The sequence below is a fragment of the Falco naumanni genome, chromosome 1, assembly GCF_017639655.2.
Source record: "Falco naumanni isolate bFalNau1 chromosome 1, bFalNau1.pat, whole genome shotgun sequence".
NCBI classification, from domain to species: Eukaryota; Metazoa; Chordata; class Aves; order Falconiformes; family Falconidae; genus Falco; species Falco naumanni.
In genome coordinates this window covers 109,360,019-109,379,134 of record NC_054054.1, presented here as the reverse complement: position 1 = coordinate 109,379,134, position 19,116 = coordinate 109,360,019, and the positions used below count along the sequence as shown (strand labels likewise).

General features: G+C 39.8%; 1 protein-coding gene across 1 annotated transcript; it reads right to left on the bottom strand.

Moving 5' to 3' along the window:
* Window positions 1-401: 401 nt before the first annotated feature.
* Window positions 402-18,929, bottom strand: GDPD1 (glycerophosphodiester phosphodiesterase domain containing 1). Its single transcript, XM_040618161.1, has 10 exons — window positions 18,685-18,929; window positions 14,158-14,200; window positions 9,883-10,018; window positions 9,161-9,206; window positions 7,712-7,830; window positions 6,989-7,078; window positions 5,799-5,932; window positions 5,109-5,168; window positions 4,204-4,255; window positions 402-3,661 (listed from the first exon to the last, which is right to left on the bottom strand). The coding sequence occupies exons 1-10, from the start codon at window positions 18,818-18,820 to the stop codon at window positions 3,539-3,541; spliced, it is 939 nt and encodes a 312-aa protein (XP_040474095.1). The 5' UTR covers window positions 18,821-18,929; the 3' UTR covers window positions 402-3,538.
* Window positions 18,930-19,116: the final 187 nt, after the last annotated feature.

The window sequence follows — 19,116 nt, the reverse complement described above, 5'->3', positions numbered from 1 at the left end:
TGTTAAAAGAGACGTGAACATTCATTAATGCTTCCCAATTCCCTGTTCTGGTTTACTAGCCATTTAGAACATGTATTAAGAAATAAAATACTGCCCAGAGCAATCTGGGGAATTCTCTCACCAGCCTGCCAAAATCCTTTAAGTTACTAAATACTGTCACGTACAAAACCCCCACTTCACCTCTTTTACCTAACATGAAGCCTCAAGGCTTTAAAAATTACACTTGACCTTAAAACCTAGTATTTAATATAATTTAATGGAAATCTGGTAGGAAGCTGGAAATTTACCCTCTAGGGCGAAGGGAAATGTTCACCCACTTACCATCTGAAAAAGAAAGGCCTGTATTTACAGCAAACTGTCACCCAACACAGGACAACACAACACCATACAGAAACTTGCTGTAAGTAAGATGTTTTAATGTGTCACATTTCAAAAGCATCAATCTTTCTTTACAAGGAAAGAAAAGTCACTTCATAGATTTGGAGCTAGAGAGGTCCACAAGACTATTCTGCAAATTAAAAGTGCATGAAATACATGCATCATCCTTCATACATAAAATATTTTGCAATAGGGTTGAGAACACAGTAAGTGTTAAACAATATTTAGAGTTAAAAGTACCTGAAAATAATCTCTCCTTGGAGAGAGAGATTAACTGAACATCCTCCTGGACAGCTGTGCAAGTTCTCAACAAATGCTTTTCTGTACAAGTGGTTTAAAAATCACACAGCAATTTCTGGAATATACACAACAATGATTGGTAAGAACAAATACTCTACAGTTACCTCAATTCCATGTTATTTTGTTACAAACAGTTATCATGGCCTAAGCCCTGTGCATTGGTGCTTCGATTCCTGGCTTCATCCACACAACATTGTCTGTCTCAAGACTTCCACTCCCTAAAGCCCAAATGGGTGTCTGAATACATTCAGCAGCTTTTCTGGCACTGAACCCCTTCCCTCCCATGTAACTTGACTCATGCAAATTTCAGATATTAAGTAGCAGACTTATCAAAGAGAGGTCATGTATAAACAACACAGTCAAAAGCTGCATCAGATGTAGGAAGGCTAGAGGCTGAAAAACATGTTGAGCATCTTTGAAGGCAGAAGCTTCCAACACCACTGCTAGAGAGAAAGGGGAAAAAGACTAAAATGACATTTAAAAAAATAAGTTTTTCATTGCAATAACTTTTTTGTCATTTAATATAGAATAAAGCAAACCAGTTTATGCAGTGGTGAAGGAAACTTGAGAGAGACACTAAGTCATCACCTGTCCCTTGAGAGATTAAGTCCAGAAATTTTAAAACTTAGCTTTTCCTAGCCTAAAAAAAATAATAACAATATGTAAGTGCTATTTGGTAGTAATAGTCTCTCAAGCTAGAATTACATTCACATCTTAATGTAGGTGTGCGTGTTGGAAATTCAATAGCAATAAAATTGAGTTGAAGAAACCACGCTGTATAAAAACTATCTGGAGCTACACACTGAGCTGCATATGGAGCTTATTCTGTAACTACTCTGCAACTACTGAAAAGCAGGCAGAACTCTGACTAGACTGACTATTAGCAGTTATCTGACCAGACACAACTGGTCTGAAAAGGAAAAAAAAGCTTAGTACATAATAAAATATTTCATCCTTTTTGAAGTTAAACATTTTCCTCCTTCTGTTCAATGAGTAAGAAACCTGATTAAATTAAGAGGAAATTAAGTCTACGGCCATCTTAACCAGGCAGACATTCAGAACACCACCACTGACTCATTTGCTACGATCACACATTCACTTAAATCAGTAGTTTCTTCCACTTCACCCATGTGGAAATACTCCTCCAAAAAGAATTGTAATGCAAAACCAAACATTATCCATCCAGATGGACTTGACATTCTAACAGACCACCTATTGACAGACATAACAAAATAGCAAAGATGCTCCATGATTACAAGTATGGCACAGCAGCCAGTGGACAAGAGCCCTTCCACATCTGAGCTAGCAAGGGAAAAGGATGACTTACTTAAAAGTTTTTATAGCCATGAGTATACCTTCCAGTAAATATACTCTTGCATCTGGCTACTATATTAAAATCCATCACCTTCACATGAAGTTCCTTAAAGAAGTAGATACTATCACTAAACAGTCTTGTTCCAGCAGTATCTGATGATTAAATGACTGAGCTTTATACATGTCATTTTCCATAATTAAGCTACATTAATAAAACTCCTTCTGAAAACTCCCACCACTAACATGACCACACCAAAACACACAAGCATTGCAGGCTCAAATCTGTTTGACACATGTACATTGGTTCACAATGACAGAACAGCATGTAAACTTCCAGAAATACCTTCCTACCTAACCCCAGTCCATCACACCTGGGGTTTCCTGGCTTTTGCCAGTAAAGCAACTTTCATGTCCATGCACATAAAATTAATGAATATCAAATGTACTTTTGTGGAGAGAAAAGACTAAACTTTACACACATTCTAGACTGACACTTGCTCCTTTTCTAAGTATGCATATACATCTGCTTTGGGTGAATTCATTTAATAGGAACATTCTAATTTGTTCCTGAAACTCCTGACCAAACTTAAGTCTTCTCTGGTCCCTCACCCTAAAAACAACTTCCCACTCATCAAGCCAACAGATGTTAGAACTACAAATGTGCAAAAGACTTCTAGAACATTGGCTTCCTTTGTGAAAAGACTATTTCAAAGTAAGTGTAATCTATAATAAGTGCAATCTTCCTTTTTGGAAAGCTAGCTACTGCCATGCCACAGTAGCCTGACAGGCAGGTCAGAACCAGGGGCAAACCTAGACCCTGGAAGTGGAACTTGGTGCCAAACCCAGAACCTGGCTTAAGTACTGTTTTTAGACCTCAACCAGTAAGTCACACTACCACCACCACGTCAGAGAGGGGTCTAAAACCAGTTGCAACTCAAGCTCAACATTCTTATCAGTAAGAATAATGGAGTAAATCTATACTGACCAAGTAAGTTAATTCTGGTAAAAAAGTGACTGCCTTTACCAACTACACTTCACAGGCTAAACTATCTGCCTAGCCACGGATTCTGCTTTCTAGTTCTCCTGTGCATTGATTTTCTTTTTTTCCCTACAAGTTATCTGAAAACTAAAAGCAACACAAGAAATGCATACACACAGGGTATGCTTTCAGAAATTCTTTAGTTTCTGCCCACTAGACTATAACTGGAATAACTGACATGTCTTGACATCTGCTTAGGAACACTTGTGATGGGTAAAATAACACTTACTATCTACAGGTATCCTACCCAGCAACTTCCTCTCCTAGTCATCGCCATTTGTGAAGTGCGCTGTTGCTAAATGAGCTATTTACAAATGTAAACTATGTAATTAAAATTTTAAAATAAATAGACAACCTTTACATTAGGTAGCAACTTGACAACAAGGTAATAGATCATCCAATTACATCTTTCAAACAAAGTGATCTGTCTATGCTGCTCAAATTTTTTTATGAGGAAAATCCTTGGCTCACAATCTATTCTGCAAGAGCTTCCTTCGGTTTCTTCCTTTATGCTGGGTAATTGTGTAAAAACTCCTTAAGTTTTGTTGGATAGTCTGTCATCACTCCAGTTGCTCCCAAATCAAATGCCCGCTTGTATTCTTGTTCTTCATTCAGTACCCAAATATACACCTATAAGGTGGGATAGAAAGACAAATTGTTACAGGAAATAAATTTGGGGGAAAAAAAAGGCAACTTTTAACCCAAATTGTTTCATGTGAGAGAGATGATGCCACAAATATTTTAAATTATGAATGATTACACTGGGATGCCAAAGACATGTACACAGAGACACCCAACTTCTTCTCCCTTGCCCTCCAAACCAGGGCATTTTCTAGGCGTGATTCCAACTCTGTTTTGTCACCTGAGACTTCAGATATTTCTAAAAGTCAAAATGTTATTTTGTGAAAAGCCCAACACAGGTAAGCAGTTCAGCAGATTTTGTAGGCTGAAGTGTGGAATGTGTGGAAATCTTAAAGGGATTTAAATTACAGAGTCTTTTTCCGAGCATACAATTCTTCCTTTGCAACTACAGAACTGCCAATGTAACAACATAAACTATTGCTCAGAAATCAAAAAGCAACAAAACACAAACCCAACTTAAGGCCTTATCCGGCTGGCTCAAGCTATCAGTGGGTTAAAAGCACATTTCCTTTAGCTTTGCCACACTGTACCTGAATGCCCCGAGCAGTGAGGTGGTCAAAAAGTGCTTTCCGCATTAGCAATCTGCAGAAAGGAGAAAGATGTTATTTAAGAACTTCAAGTATATATGAAGTTTTCAATGCCTGTTGATGTTCTGTAATAAATTTTCCAAACAGCATTTAGATTCAAAGTTTTACACAAGAAAGTGATTAGAAACCTAATAATAGAAAACTCTTAGTTCAAACAATGCAAGACTGGTTAACACAGATACCTAGGAATTTGCATTAGCTACAGTTATTTGTGTCAGCTCTTCTGAAGATCAAATCCAGCAGATTCCTCCTTCGTACAGGTACCCTGTACCACATCCAATGAATCCATCCCTTCACTGTCAGAAAAGATTTTATCCACCAAACGACATGAAAACCCTACCGGCCAGTCAAGAAATCAAACTAGCAGATGTCAGAGATAGAAGCAAGAGCCAGAAGACACTGCAATCACAGTCAACCTCTGAAAGCATATGACTAAGTCTCCTCTGAAGCACAGATACTCTCAAAATGCAAAGTGTTTCATGTAAGCTAAGCAGTATCTCCTCTGACAAAATTATGAAAGTCACAATCCCACGAAACACAAAAGCTGCATTCTGAATCTACCTGCACGCTCATTAGCTGAACACACTTAGTGACAGAAACTAAACAGACTAAATTGGAATAATGCCCACTGTTACTGCACCTCAGCATGCTTCAGTGGATGAAAAATAAAAGTATATAGGAACACCTGTGTAAGATTTGATTATAATTTATGCTGCAGTGACAAAAAAGCTAGAAGAAACTGAAAAAATACTATATAACAAGTAGCTATAGCAATAGGTAGTTGCTTGAGCCAACTGTTAATATATAGGCAAAATATAAATAAAAATTTAATTGGATTAAAATCTTACGTGTCAGCTAGCCAGATAATAAATTTCTGGCTTCTTGTCATCTTCTGTGGTTCTTTCAGCCTGTTGAGGAAGAAGAAACAAAAATTGCTAAAGCACAGACTAAAACCATGAAATGTTCCTGCAAAAAGAACAGGAAGAATTAATCTTACGGTTTCTCAAATTAGATCAGTAATTTCCACTATGACAATGATTTCAAACTGGGTTACACAAGCAAAATGCGCTACATTTAAGAGAGGCAGCAGAGAAACAAAGAGCACGTGAAATCTCCTATCTACCTTATTACTGACTTGCCTCTTGGCCTTAATCAACTAATTTGTTCTCAAGAAAGAGGAAGAAAAGTGCAAGAATTAGCTATTTGTTCAGAACTGCTACACATTAATATGTAGATGGCGTAAGTACAAGCTGCCTTGTAAAGGCAGCTGCATGAAGGTGGTATTTACAGGAGATGCTGTAAACGGGCAACGTTGGTACACGCAGGAAGCCCACACTAACTACTGACTAACTCGGAGCTGACTACAGACAGGTTAAACACAGAGAGGCAGAAGATTTGCATGACTTTCTCTTAGGGACACACAAACCCCACTATCCTCAGCCCAAGGATACAGACCGAATCAATGCTCAAGCTGGCATTATGTTCACTTGTTTTACCATCATTTCACCACAGCACCCACCGACGGACTCTTAACTCACTTGAGGATGATTGAAGGCATGGGAATTTCTAAGAATTCTTCCTTGAAAGGAATGAATGGCAGCAGACCAGTGTAGAACAGGCCAAGAAGCAGGAGGACACGTTGCAAACAGAAGATGATGGGAATGTCAGCATTCTGCAGAAACCAGGAAAGAAAGATTCTAAATTTTCTTGGTAGATTGTTGAGTCTGTTGCAATTAAATTTACTCTTCAATGCATGTCTGAAGTTTAGCACTTGTACCTATAGATTAAGCTGCCAACTGTTTACAGTATGCCTACCACTGAACTTAAATCACTCCTTCTGGTAACTTGTAATCCAAGCAAAAGTTTTAAGCAATTTGAAGGGGCACTGGGGACATGAAAAGGTGAAGTTCTACCTGTTGCAGTACCGCTTTTGTTACCTGCCTTCATCATCTTTCCATACTGCACAACACTACACAGCATTTTCTCTTAGACTAGTACTACCACTGAGAACAAGATGTGCTTTAGCACAGGACTTGTAACTGTTTCATACCACATTAGCTCGCTTCACAACACATTTTTAAAGATGCTGGTTTATGAACCAAAATACTTGGGCATTGACACTACGAAAATTAACAAATGTAACTGCTGTTCTGGTAGGCAATGGTGTGTTGTGCTGCACAGATACATCAGAACAGTATCTGTACTCTCAGTCAGACCAATTTCACTCAGGTACATAAACCCCTTGGACTAAGCACAATTTTAATGTAATTCTAAATCGTACAATTCCTCAGCACAAAAAGCAATAGAATCTATAGCTGTAAAACAGCTTTATACCAATGTAACCATGTGTCAAACAGTGGTCACATCCATTTTCATAAAAAGAAACAGACAATAAGCAATCCTTAGAAAAATTGCTTTTGTACCTGACGAATGATGTGCAAAATGGATTCCTGGCATAAAATCATAACACTCTATATTTTACAAAACAAGAAAAAAACAGGATTAAGCTTAATTCCTCAAGTATTTTATTGCAGAGTTTATGAGTGTTAACTGTCCTTGACTTACTGTAACAATGTACAGCAGAATACAATCTAAGAACAAAATTTCTCATCACATCTAGAAGTCTGGCATAGCTGGCTACATCTTGATTCACAGGGTGCTTTTCTGTACGTTTTGTCACCACACAGTAACAAGCAGGCAAGAACCACGAAGCTGGACCCGTTCTTACCTCCTTAAGACACTTTGATACAACCTCGTAATTGACGTTCCCCCATACCGTCAAATGCTCTCGCTTATACTGACTCACCAGCTCTGAAACCTGCAAAGCAACAAAGCAGAACCCCAACATGCATTCACTGAAAATTATACGCAGCACTATTTAACTGAAAGTCTACTTGCTACTTTTCAACTACAGAAGTTGTTACAGAAAAGATACGCTCTCCCACCTTAAGACGACTGCTGTTTTGACTGGAAAGAAATGGGTGTTCAGGTGAACAGATAGAAGGAAAGACCGTTATACCTCAAAAAAACCCTAATTTAAGAAAACTAGATGGCAAAACAGTATCTGATGTAAAGCAGACTTCCTTTACTGTGATGAACGCTTACCTTCACACTGACATCATGTTTTTATGCTGCTTTGGTGGGCAACAGTCCATCAGAAGACCCTTCACATGAAGTACAAAACAAACATGTCTCTAGCAGTGTAGCATCAGTTTCATGCCAAGATACAGGTCAATAAAGAGCTGTCTGCTGAGTATCTGGCACAAGATCACTTCTCTGTCTTCTGTGTTACCTCATACACGGAGCAAGATCTAACATGTGAAGGATGAAGCAGTCCAAGAACACAGATTTTTGTATTACAGACTCCTATCAACTCCAAGAAACTTTTCTTCTGGAATTTCAACATCACTACATGACATTCAGCCCCAGTTCAGCATAGATTTTCACATACCTTTTTGATCAACACATTGTTGTTCATTTTGATGTCAATGTTGACAGGAGTTTGTGGAAATGCCTCAAACACCTCTTTCAGGAGTGGAATACGGTTATCTTTTCCCTCACAGTGACATTCTGGGGAAACAAGAAAGTTGTCACTGCTGTGGCCATTTTTAATATATCATAGATAAAAGCTGAGGTGTCAGATTACTTGTTATCTTAAAATTAAAAAAACAACCTATATAGTTGCTAGAATTAGCATATTTTTAAACAAAAAAAATTTACTTCACTCAGTTTTAATTAATTATGACAAGCTCATTTCTATAATGAAAATTCCCTGAGCATATTGCACATTAAACTTAATGAAATTCAGTCATTATTTAGCAACAGTAGGAGTGCAGGCATCCTTAAAATCCTGAAATAGCAAACATGGGCTCAGTTACCATGTACCAAATGCAATGAGATTAATATGAAATGAGACCAAATGAGAAAAACTTTTCCTTCTAGGAAAATTTACTGGAGAAGCGTGATAAGTAAAGGGAACAGAAGGCAAGAGTCCCACATTTTAATGCCTGAAACTGCTTGTGGCTCTAAGGAATTAACTACAGGCTCTCACCATTTCTTCTTATTACTATACATAAACAAAAGAAAGTAAGTGTGAAAATAACATGTCATTAAACTTATCTTTGTGCATTTTAAGTGTTTTGCCATTTTGAACAGAAAATTTTAACACAAAATTTGCTTCCTGGGCAACTGATGTGTGGACAAGCCACATAAAATAGTCACAAAGCCTCTCAAGCAAATATGTCTGGTATCATCTCCATTAGCCTCTACTAGATGGAAGTGCTCTCAGTTTTAGCCTGTATGCTTTATTCAAATTGCAGTCCCAGGAATCACAGTTTTCACAAGAAAACAAGTTAGTCTTTTTCTAGGTTTTCCTCTCGCAGCAATATTTGTACTGAACTTTAAGTCACGCCTACAGTAACCACTACTATTTTCATTCACCCTTCTGAAAACATCTGTATTATCTGACATCTCGCAGTGCTTCAAGCCCAGAGCACACTCGCACAATGGCATGAGCTGTGAATAAACTCTCTTCTGCCTTCTCTTCATTTTTCATAACAACGTATTTTCAATCAGCACCCTCTGAAGAACTCACAAGGGAACTGAAAAGCAGTTACAAAAGTAGACAAGCAAATAACTGACATGTTTACTTGCAAGAGATATGTTACATCTTAAACTTAGTCACTGACAGCTGGCATTTTAAAAAAAAAAAAGTCTTTTGGTTTCTGAAGCTAGGGTTCTATTTTCCTTTTAAAATTTCTCTTATCAAGATACTGACAGAAGCAAATCCACTTTTCTACTCCCTTTGCCAAAATAAGAAATTGCTGCACTACAATAATGGAACACTAGTTACTGTTACTGTAACAGCAACTAATGGAAACAGCAAGAGACAAAAACTTACCTTTCTGAAATGTGACATCCAACTTGCAGAGATATGGTGGAAGTTCCTTAAAAATAAAGGGAAATGGAACACTAATTCAAGTGCAGCGATGTAATCACGACTTTTCTTGAAAAATATAAAAAATTGTAATAAGCCATGTAAGTTTTGTCTTTAAAGACAAAAATCCTACTTTTTTTAAAAATTCTTCTTGTCCAAAAAGTGATTTAGAAGCACCGCATTCATTTTTACTTGAACTATTTGGCATTCTTAGACTTGTGTTACCTGTAGCTGAATAAGGCAAAACATTTCCAGATGCCTGTCTGAAAATTCTGAGAATTCCACTGAAGTATCAGATGGAAAGACACTTCTGTAAGCCAGGCTTTTAGAACTGCCACTGCAGGGGCGATTCGTCTACCAGTTTTCCCATTAAAGAGCTGGTCATATGAGAAGGAGCTCGTTGACTAAGCTTCCTTTGCCATCAGTATGGCAAAACAGGCCCACCTCCATAAAGCTATTCATCCAACCTGCTGTTGGAGGGAGTTAACGACCCTCTGGAAATCACAGACAGCCCATTTAGCTGCCCCCCCCCCCCCCCCCTTTTTTTTTTTTAAGTAAGACAAGATGAATTCCTCCCTAGATTTTGGATACTAGACATACACACACACACACACAACCTGCCTGACTGCCCCACAAATGAGTTTTTAAGCATCACCTAGCAGCAACATTTTTCTTCTTCAACTTACAGAGTATTTGAGGTCAGATATGTTGACATCAACTCCTGTTGATCTCTTCAGGTTCTCATCATGGGACACAACCACTTGCTCATCTTTTGTCAGGTGACAATCTAGCTCCAACATGTCTGTTCCTATATTAACCGCGCTGGAAGAAAAGAAGTCTGCCTTGAACCACACATGTATTTTGTACAGGCCCAAACCTATCACGTACATGTCACTAAATTAAACTAATCTCACTGGAAGTACTTTAGACGCTTAATGATGCAATGAATCCTCACAATCTCACTGCAAAGCAAGAAGCAAGTAACTGCTGCAGCGGGAAAGCTGATGCAAGAATAAACAACGTATCATGAATCAGAGATGGGATTTGAACTTGGGAGCTTTGGCTCCGTCTCCCATAGAAATCAGTTAGCACACCTGTCAATTGCAGCCTACCACTCAGGATTGAGAAACCTCCTTCTAAAGTATTGTTTCAGAATTTTGAGTGTGATGTTCATTAGTATCAGCATGTTTACCACTGGAAGAAGCAAGCTCTTTTTTAAAAAAAAAAAAAAAAAAAGGTCAGCAATTTCATGGTAAACATAAACAACCAATGACGTGAAAGCCTTTTTTACTTAAGTTAATCAGGAATGGATGGATCAGGAAATTAGCAATGGGGCTTTCAGGCTTTTGGATAGCAAAACTACATTTTCAAAAAAAATTATTATTTCAATTAAAAAGATTTAATTTAAAATTTAAAAAAAAACAAAACACTAAAACACCCAGTCACATTTTTCAAAGCAAAATAGCTACTCCTGTTCCAATCCGCTGCCTTAGAAGTTCTAATCCAATCCCAAATCCACTCTGCAGAATCTTAGCTCATACAAGGAGCAGTAAAGAAAGCAGAAAGTAGTAACAGCACTGATTAAAAATAAGTACAAGAAATGTCACACCAGAACAGAAAAAACTAAGCTAAGTGAATTGCTCATTTCATTAGAGAAGACACTGAGAAGGTATAATTTCAGCAGACAGCTAAAGTCCTAGCCTGAAGGCTGAACATTTCCTTCAAAATACTGGACTGTTCTTTTTATCCACCTATGAACAAACCTGTCACAGACCCAAAGCCCTACGACTTCAGTAACAGCCTTTTCCTTAAGAAAAGGGCTTTATTGACTGATGAAATACAGATGTGCCATAAACATTTACAAATGCAGTAACAAAACAAAAATTAGAACATACTCCCATTAAGCGTCTAGCGCAATTTCTGGTCCAGATAGATACTGATAAACAGGTAGGCTATCATATTAAAACCAGTTTGTTAACTGTTTTCCAGTGCCACTAATTAAGAATTAGGAGAGGAACAAAATCCTATTATACATAGAAGACACACAACCTGCTCTGTGTAATTTTTCTTCCCGAGGAAAAGCATCTCCAAATATGCTGCAGGAGATCTGCCAAAGTTGCAGAAGACAGTCTCCATCTCGTACCATGTATTATCATTTAACCGGCAAAATTTATTAAAAATATTACTGCTTAAGAAATTCAGGACTGATGCTGCATGGAAAAAGGAGAACAACAACTTTCCTTGTTAACAAATTTGAGAATTTGCCAGGCTCTTACTAGCAGCTTGCTGCTAAATAAGCTTCCTTAAAGTGCTGAGTTTTTTCAGCTGCAAATCAGTTTGTTCTACAGCTCGGTGATAACGCATCATATATACACTGCTCTCCAGATTCAGAAGAACGTCGCTGGATTCAGATCCAACTGCTTCAGAACTCAAGTTGTGAAGGAGGCTCACGTTTGCCAATTAAGATGATACAGTTCTTTGCTTCTGTCTAACTACAAGTGTTTTCAAGTAAAAGGACATGCCAGGAAATACATAAGAAAACTCTTACCTTGGAAATAAATTCCATTAGGCAAGGCCTAACGCACCACAACGTACAGAGTTTATGAGTCGACCACGTACTTCTATTGTCCTAACTACAGTGTTTAAAGCTTTCTCTCTGAACCAAGCATGTTCATAAAAGAAAAGGAAATACAATGGGAAACTGGAGAGTTTTCTTAGCAGCTTCCTGTCAAGACGATGCTGAAGTATATGGCTGTATTAAGGACAATTAAAATGGTAATTAAATTGTTACGACATCTTTTGTGCCAGATCCCTAAATACTTTAAGACACTACAAATGTTTCTTTTAGCTAAAACACTGTTATTTTAAAATCTAGAAACCACCACAGAAACATTTAAATACAGTATAACATGGTTACAGCCAAAAAAACCCTGAGGCATTTTAACATGCAAAACCAAAAAAATACTGTCTTTGATACGAAAAGCTTATAATTGCTTTCCAGAATATTTGTAAGTTAAGCTAGTACAGAACTTGAATTGCCAACAAGGCCTCCTCCTCCCATACATTTTTGTTTGTACACTACTACAATAATTTCTTCATTATCATGCAACAGTATTTAATATTCTCCAATCACTGTTAAAAGTGTGAGCAACATAAGTAAAACTATTTGCCAACACTTAGGTTACCACCAACAAGGCAAAAACAAGGGGGTAGGTCTTATACTGCAGGCAAGCATCTTCTTTTGGATTCAACTACAATAATGGTCAAATACGCCTGCTTGCCCAAACCTGCAAAAACGCTCTTGCAGGCATGCCCCATTTGGCTGCATGCAAAATCAAATGGATTACAAATTGATTAGTTCATACCAGCCATCTGAGCCAATCCAGATAATTTTTCACCATGCAGATCACCAATTTTCTACCCAATTCCTTTTGCTAGCTTACCGGTGGAGATGGGAATGAGCAGATGGAAAGGACAAAGCCTTTACCCCTTCACAGAGGAAGCCAGACTTTCTACTGCCTAGTGCAAGGTAATTGCTCTGACTCCGCCTTCGGCACAAATAATATGCCTTTATTATTCAACCAACACAATCTCAAACCAAATAACCTAACTTTGCTACTGGCAGTTGTAATGAATTCAAAAAGTGGACTTCAACACATCTGTTACACTATAGTTGTAAAATAACGTTCAGAATAGCATGAGACAAATGTCTGTATTATCACCAAATGCTATTTGACTTCTAGCACAGTCCTTACTCTAAGTACTACAGCTTACTTCTGGGAATGAAATAAAAATAGGTTATGGTATAACTGTCTTTGCAAGAGCCCTATACATATAAAACCACTATGATACTAAATGAAAATTAAGAAATGGTTAAAAAAAGATAAAAGGAAGTGTGGTAGAAGACTTGAAAAAAGGCAGGCCAGCAGGAAAAAAAAACACGCCACAAAACTATGTTAAGCTTCCATGGAGATAGAAAATACTGTGGTACTTTCAATAGCACTGTTTGGTTGGGAAAAGCTGGCACTCCTCAGCCTGCAAGGAAATGTGCAAACTGATGAGGCTACTTAGCACAAAGCAAATCAAAAAAACGCAAACAAAGACAGGCCTAAGTAATTTGGTCACTTCTCACTGCCAACTAGAGTTTTAGATATGTTTCTTTTTAAACTGCCTTTAAGAACCTTGTTAGAATTCACTACTTAAACGCTGGTGGCTTAAAAGGCTTTCCAGTACCAACTCCATTTTAAACCCCTGAGATAAGAGGCTTTCATACATCGTGTGAATGAAGTATGTGTATGAAGGGAAAAAACGTAATACAAGCATTTTTGATAGTTTTACAGATGGTATGTTACAAGTTAGTTAACATGAGGATTTCAGTTACAGTAATTCCAGGAAACAAATTATTAACCTTCTATATAGAATAGGGAACTGAATACCATGAAACTGGAATACCTAAGAGAATTGCTTACAGCCATAATAACAGATTCGGACTTCCTGAAATCCAGCCTTGTATGCTAATTAGCATATTCGTATAAGCTATGACCTAAAATACCTTTTGAGAAACAGCAATGCATCTAGAAAAAACAGTGATATTAGTTACAAAAAATAGCCTTGTAATGATAAATTAATAGAAGTTATCCCCATTAAACATGGATGCAGTATTGTTTCACGTTTTCTTAGCTAGCACAGGAGCAATCAGGCCTCAGGAGTTTTATTTCCAGTTGCCAGTCTACTGCGTTATGGTGTACAAATCCTAGTCTGTGGTATCCCAATTCCTTGCTGTTTAAATTGGAGTGATGTTTGGTAATCCACTGAAGTCATCCAAAGGAAAGATAACTTCCAGAAATAGGACACTCCACCCCAAACAACTGACGGAAGTCCTACCTTTCCTGATTGCTTCACTGACTAAAGACTATGAGAACACTGCTAATGTAGGCATTAGTGGTTCCATTTGTACTCACTGGTGAAAGGCTGCCATCGTGTTTTCCAGGTTCTCTCCAGCACCTACAAAAATAACAAAAACTAAAACGTGCACAAAATATTTTTCTCCCCTCAATCCCATTGGAAATGAATAAGAAAAATAAAAAGGATTTTAAAATGTACTTATTTTTAGGAAATATTTGGAGCAGCGGGTATGAAGCTAAGAGTCAGAAATCCCTGTTGCCACTAACCTACCGGAGAGACCCAAGGGACAGGACTTTCTCAAGGTAAAACAATAAACTACCAGCAAAACAACAGGAAAAAAAATAATAGACTTATCTTGGATTTGTGTAACACTTTGAATATACAAAACAAAGTGTTTATTTTAGCCGAGTTTGAGTGCCCTGTTTTTCCTTAAAGGCACTGTATTTGGCTATGACAACATGCTCCACAGGCATAGGAACAGTATATGCAAAACGTCTACTTCAGAGATAGTGGGAGGAGTAATAAGAGTAAAGATAACAAGGAGAGGGGGGAGAAGAAAAGAAGAAAAAGCATGCCCAAGACTCTCTGAAGCTCATATTCCCTAAACACATAACCCAGTTGATGCTCAAAGAGGTGACAACCTCTTTTTTCAGTGCAAGAATACTTCCTGAAACAGCACAAATCTGTCAAAAAAGGTTTATGCTGCTAGCAAAAGGAGGTTTCATACACAAATGAAACACACATCAACTCCGGTTAAGAAATGAAAGGACAAGCAAATTAAATTTTCTGTCAGGCACGAGTAAACTCTGCAACTCTTAAGCCATCATTCTCTACATAAAAATCTTTGAATATCAGCCTGGTTAGGGACTGGTAAAGATCGTGCCATCTCCCTCCCTCAGAAAAAAGGCAATGTTCTAGACCGAACAGCAAAACAACTTCAGGAAGATACCTGTACTGATGAGGATATCTATGCAAATTTTAACTACTCTTTGACAGTGATGAATGACAGACTTTGCAAACAACAATTACAAAATCTCCAGTTAAGGCCTTGCCTATTATCAAAGCCTCACCAGTACATACTTATCTAAGTCCGTGTTTAGTTACTTAATGAAAGCAATGCAATTCCATGCACGTGCAACTAGCAATTTAAAGTTGTCGTTACCAGGTTAGCTTGCATTAACAAGTTTACAAAATGAAAGACTTAACTGACTTAGAAACTTCATGACAAAATCTGCATGGTTTAACATAAATCAATACGGTAAGTTCACAGCAGCTTCTGTCATTAAGACATTCACCAGTATTTTACGGTATTTGATTGCAGAACTAGGAATAGGCTGAGTGGTAAAACTGACCAAGGGATAGAGGCGAACATGAGAATCTCATCGTGTACTTCTGATGATTGACTAACAGATAGGAAAAACCTGCACAGGACCTGTATGACTAGTTACAAATTAACTGCAATAAAAATGGAGGGTTTAGATAACTTATCAACTGTGACAATAGAGTCCATACACCCTGAACATGAGACAGGTGGGGGAAAAACCAACCTAAGTCAGTCTTCACTTTGTGAACAAAATAGAATCCTAACATTCCTGGGCATAAATTTCCAAAAATAAAACTTCTAGCGACTGATGTAACAAGTCACACGTGAAGGAAGGAGGGATGGAGAGTCAAACTAGCTAGTACAAACACCCAACTTGCAGTGCTTTGGGGAAATGAGGAAAAAAGCTGAGAGATCAACTGAAAGAGAAGTCCTACACCAGCAACATGGCTTTCACAAACCACACGCAGAAAAGGGAAGTACGACAAGCAAGTGTTTTGATGTACTAAATCATTTTCCTTCCTTAAAAATGAAAAGGCTGGGCTGACTGAAGGACTTCTGACATTTACTTAAACACACGTCCAGCTTCATGTCCATTTGTGTTGTTGCATCTGCCATGCAGAAATTACCTTGCCCAGCATACTTTAGCACCCGGTGAGCCAAAAAGGCCACATCCAAACACCATCACCGCATAGTCTGACTCCCTCTTGTCCCATGGCGAGGCTTTCAATGTCAAGCACTGGCTCAAGGAAGCGACCCTTAGAAGTTCTGTTGTTCTGGGGTTTTCTTCCCCAATGTAAGCAAAGAAGCCCGTTAGGAAGAACGTTGCCAGCCAGTCAAGGGAGATGACTGTTCCCCTCTACTCAGCACTGGTGCAACCACATCTGGAGCATCGTGTCCAGTTCTGGGCTCCAAAGTACAAGACACATATGGATCTACTGGAGCAAGCCCAGAGAAAAGCTGTGAAAATTAAAGGATGACAGATTCTTGCATACAATGAGAAGCTGAGGATGCTGGAATTGTTTAGCCTGGAGAGGAGATGCTCGTGGGAGGATCTTACCAACGTGTATAAATACCAGATGGGAGGGAATAAAGAAGACTGACCCAAACTCTTCTGAGTGGTGCCCTAGGGGAGGGACAAGAGGCAACAGGAACAAACTGAAACACAGGAAATTCAGTTTATAAACATAAGAAAAAACCTCTGTATTATTCTAAGGGTGATCAAACTCTGGAATAGGCTGCCCACAGAGGTTGTGGAGCCTCTGTTCTTGGATGTATTCAAAACCTACCCAGAAAAGGTCCTGATCAGCCTGCTCTAGTCAGATGAGATGATCTCCAGAAGTCCCTCCCTTCCAATCTCAACTATTCTGTGATTCTGTAAAAATCATCATGCTACCCTGTCTCAGAGACCCTGCAATCCAGTCCACGCAGCTGGCATTGACAGAGGACTCTTTAACACAGAATATAAAACCTTATTAATCTCAAAAATTACCAATTTGAAAATTATGCAGAAGTGAAGAAATAATTCAGGGCTGCTTCAACTGACGAGCTATAAACTGAGATTAAAAAATTCTTGCATGGAAAAAGAAGCAATATCAAAACCCACAGTCCTAAAAAACTTCACATACAAGGCTTCATCTCAGAGAGGAAAAAGCCAAACAAATTAAGTGTTACCTTGATCTCCAAAGTTAATAGGAGTAATGCAATAGGAAACCTGACACTGCGTCTAAAGCTACAGCGTGACTAAAGCCTGATGAGAACTTAAGTCCCATAGGAATTTAAGTTACAAGGTAAACACTACAGAGAGTAAAAAGTAAGTCATCTTCGGTCTCATAGTACCCGATGAGCAAAAATCTGCCATGACGTTAAGGGCTGTACTTCCCCAGTAGGTGTATTTCACATTGTATGTGTGCAGACACAGAACAATTCAAAGACTGTGGTTTTGTCTCTGAACGTCTAATGAATAGTCTTCCCATTGAGTAAGGCTTTCCTGTTGTTCTAATGGCACTCTGTGCAACTGGCCAAAACACTTGCGTTCTGGGCTTAGGGCTGAATGTCTTAACTAAGGTCACTGCAAAGAAGCGAGAACAAAAGAAGATTAAGCAGATCACACCAAGTTCCAACAAAGTCATCCGCAAGTTTTAATAGCTTGCAAATTAACAAACAAATGGGTAGCAACCAAAGAACCTTTGTTCACTGAATGAAAATACATACCTACCAGGAAACAGCCAACATATGCGTTCCAAACCAAAAGGTGTGTTTTGTGCTGTACTTAAGAGTATAGTTATAAAGAAGGTTAATCGGTTGTAGAAACTAAATTAAATAAGTGGAAGTAATAAAATCTACAAGAGATCAGCTCTAGCTTTTGTATTTTAATAATTCAAGGCAGCAGTTAAGGACCGTTGGCTAGAACTGTGATCGAATAGTGCCTAAACTGGCACTAGGTGAGACATTGAAAACTGTTTAAACTCAGCATCTAACACATCTCCCATAGAACCACAGGAAAAATACTGCCTAGAAAACCGACTGACCATTTTCACGCACTGAATGAGGCAGCAGGGAAAAGCACAGAAGTGCCAGAACAGGAAAATACAACTCCCTGTGTATTTTTTTTACCTCCCAATGCTTTTTGGAAAAGCTAGAAGAAACTTTAAAAATCCTGAAGCTATTTCAGAGAGAAAGAAACCAGACTGCCCACAAGGCCTCAGCACAAGGCTGCAGAGGGGACAGGGCTCTCAGGGTGGGATCTGTTTGGGATCAGTTCTACGGCGGCGTGGATCCGTGAAGGGCAAGGGGAGCCTGGAGAGCCCCCGGCACTGCTGCTCGGGCACTCGGGAGGCAAGCAGATCAAGCTTCAGTACCTGATCCAAGGCACACTCAGCACCTCGCTCAGCAGGAAGAGAAATACCGTAATGCAGAATCGTTAGAATTAAAACAAACTATTAAAATATATACGTTTGAGAGGGAACCCATCACGCCCCACGTAAAGCAGGCTGATTCCAGCTGACGCGTTTTGAGTTGGGAGATTAATTCAGCTTTGAAATCAAGCACTGGTCAGCAGGTGGCACCTAAAATTAGGTTGCGGGAGAAAGGTTTAACGGCAGCCCGCCGCGAGCGCCGCGCCCCGCACAGCAGCCCCGCAGGGCGCCCCCCGCAGCGGGGGGCAGCGCCGGGGCCCCCTCGGCGCTGGGGCGGGCGGCCGCGGCCCTCACCCGCCTGAGGAGAGGGCGGGAAGCGCCCCCCCCCGCGCCCCCTCACTCACCGCCGCGGTGGGAGATGTGCCGGCAGCGGAAACGCTGCCTCTTGGGCCGGTGGAGCAGCCCCGGACACTTGAGGAGAAGAGCCGAGGTAAGGACGTATCCGCCCAGCGTGGACAGCAGGTACAGCGTCGCCGACATCCTGCGCTTCTCGCCGCCGGCTGAGCCTGCTCCCCGCCCGCCCTGTCCCACCCCTCAGCCGGCCCGGCCCGCAGCCGCCTCCCAGCGAGGCGGCGGCGCTGCGGGAGCCGCTGCCACTGCTGCCACTGCTGCCACTGCTGCCACTGCAGCCGCGCAGCCGCACCGCCGCCCCCCCGCCCCCGAGGAGCGGGGCAGAGCGCGCAGGCGCGGGGGACCCCCGCCCTTCCCTTCCCGCCGCGCCGCTGAGGTGAGGGGAGCGCCGCCTCGCCCCTCGGCCGGGCCCTCGCACCTCCGCG

What these genes read in the sequence shown, in the direction of transcription:
- GDPD1 (XM_040618161.1), bottom strand. Translation starts at nt 18,820, where the DNA reads ATGTCGGCGACGCTGTACCTGCTGTCCACGCTGGGCGGATACGTCCTT. An exon ending in TATCTGACCTCAAATACTCT is followed by an intron (nt 9,207 to 9,882) that starts GTAAGTTGAAGA and finishes TTTATTTTTAAG; the next exon opens with GAACTTCCACCATATCTCTG. An exon ending in ACAATGTGTTGATCAAAAAG is followed by an intron (nt 7,079 to 7,711) that starts GTATGTGAAAAT and finishes GTTGCTTTGCAG; the next exon opens with GTTTCAGAGCTGGTGAGTCA.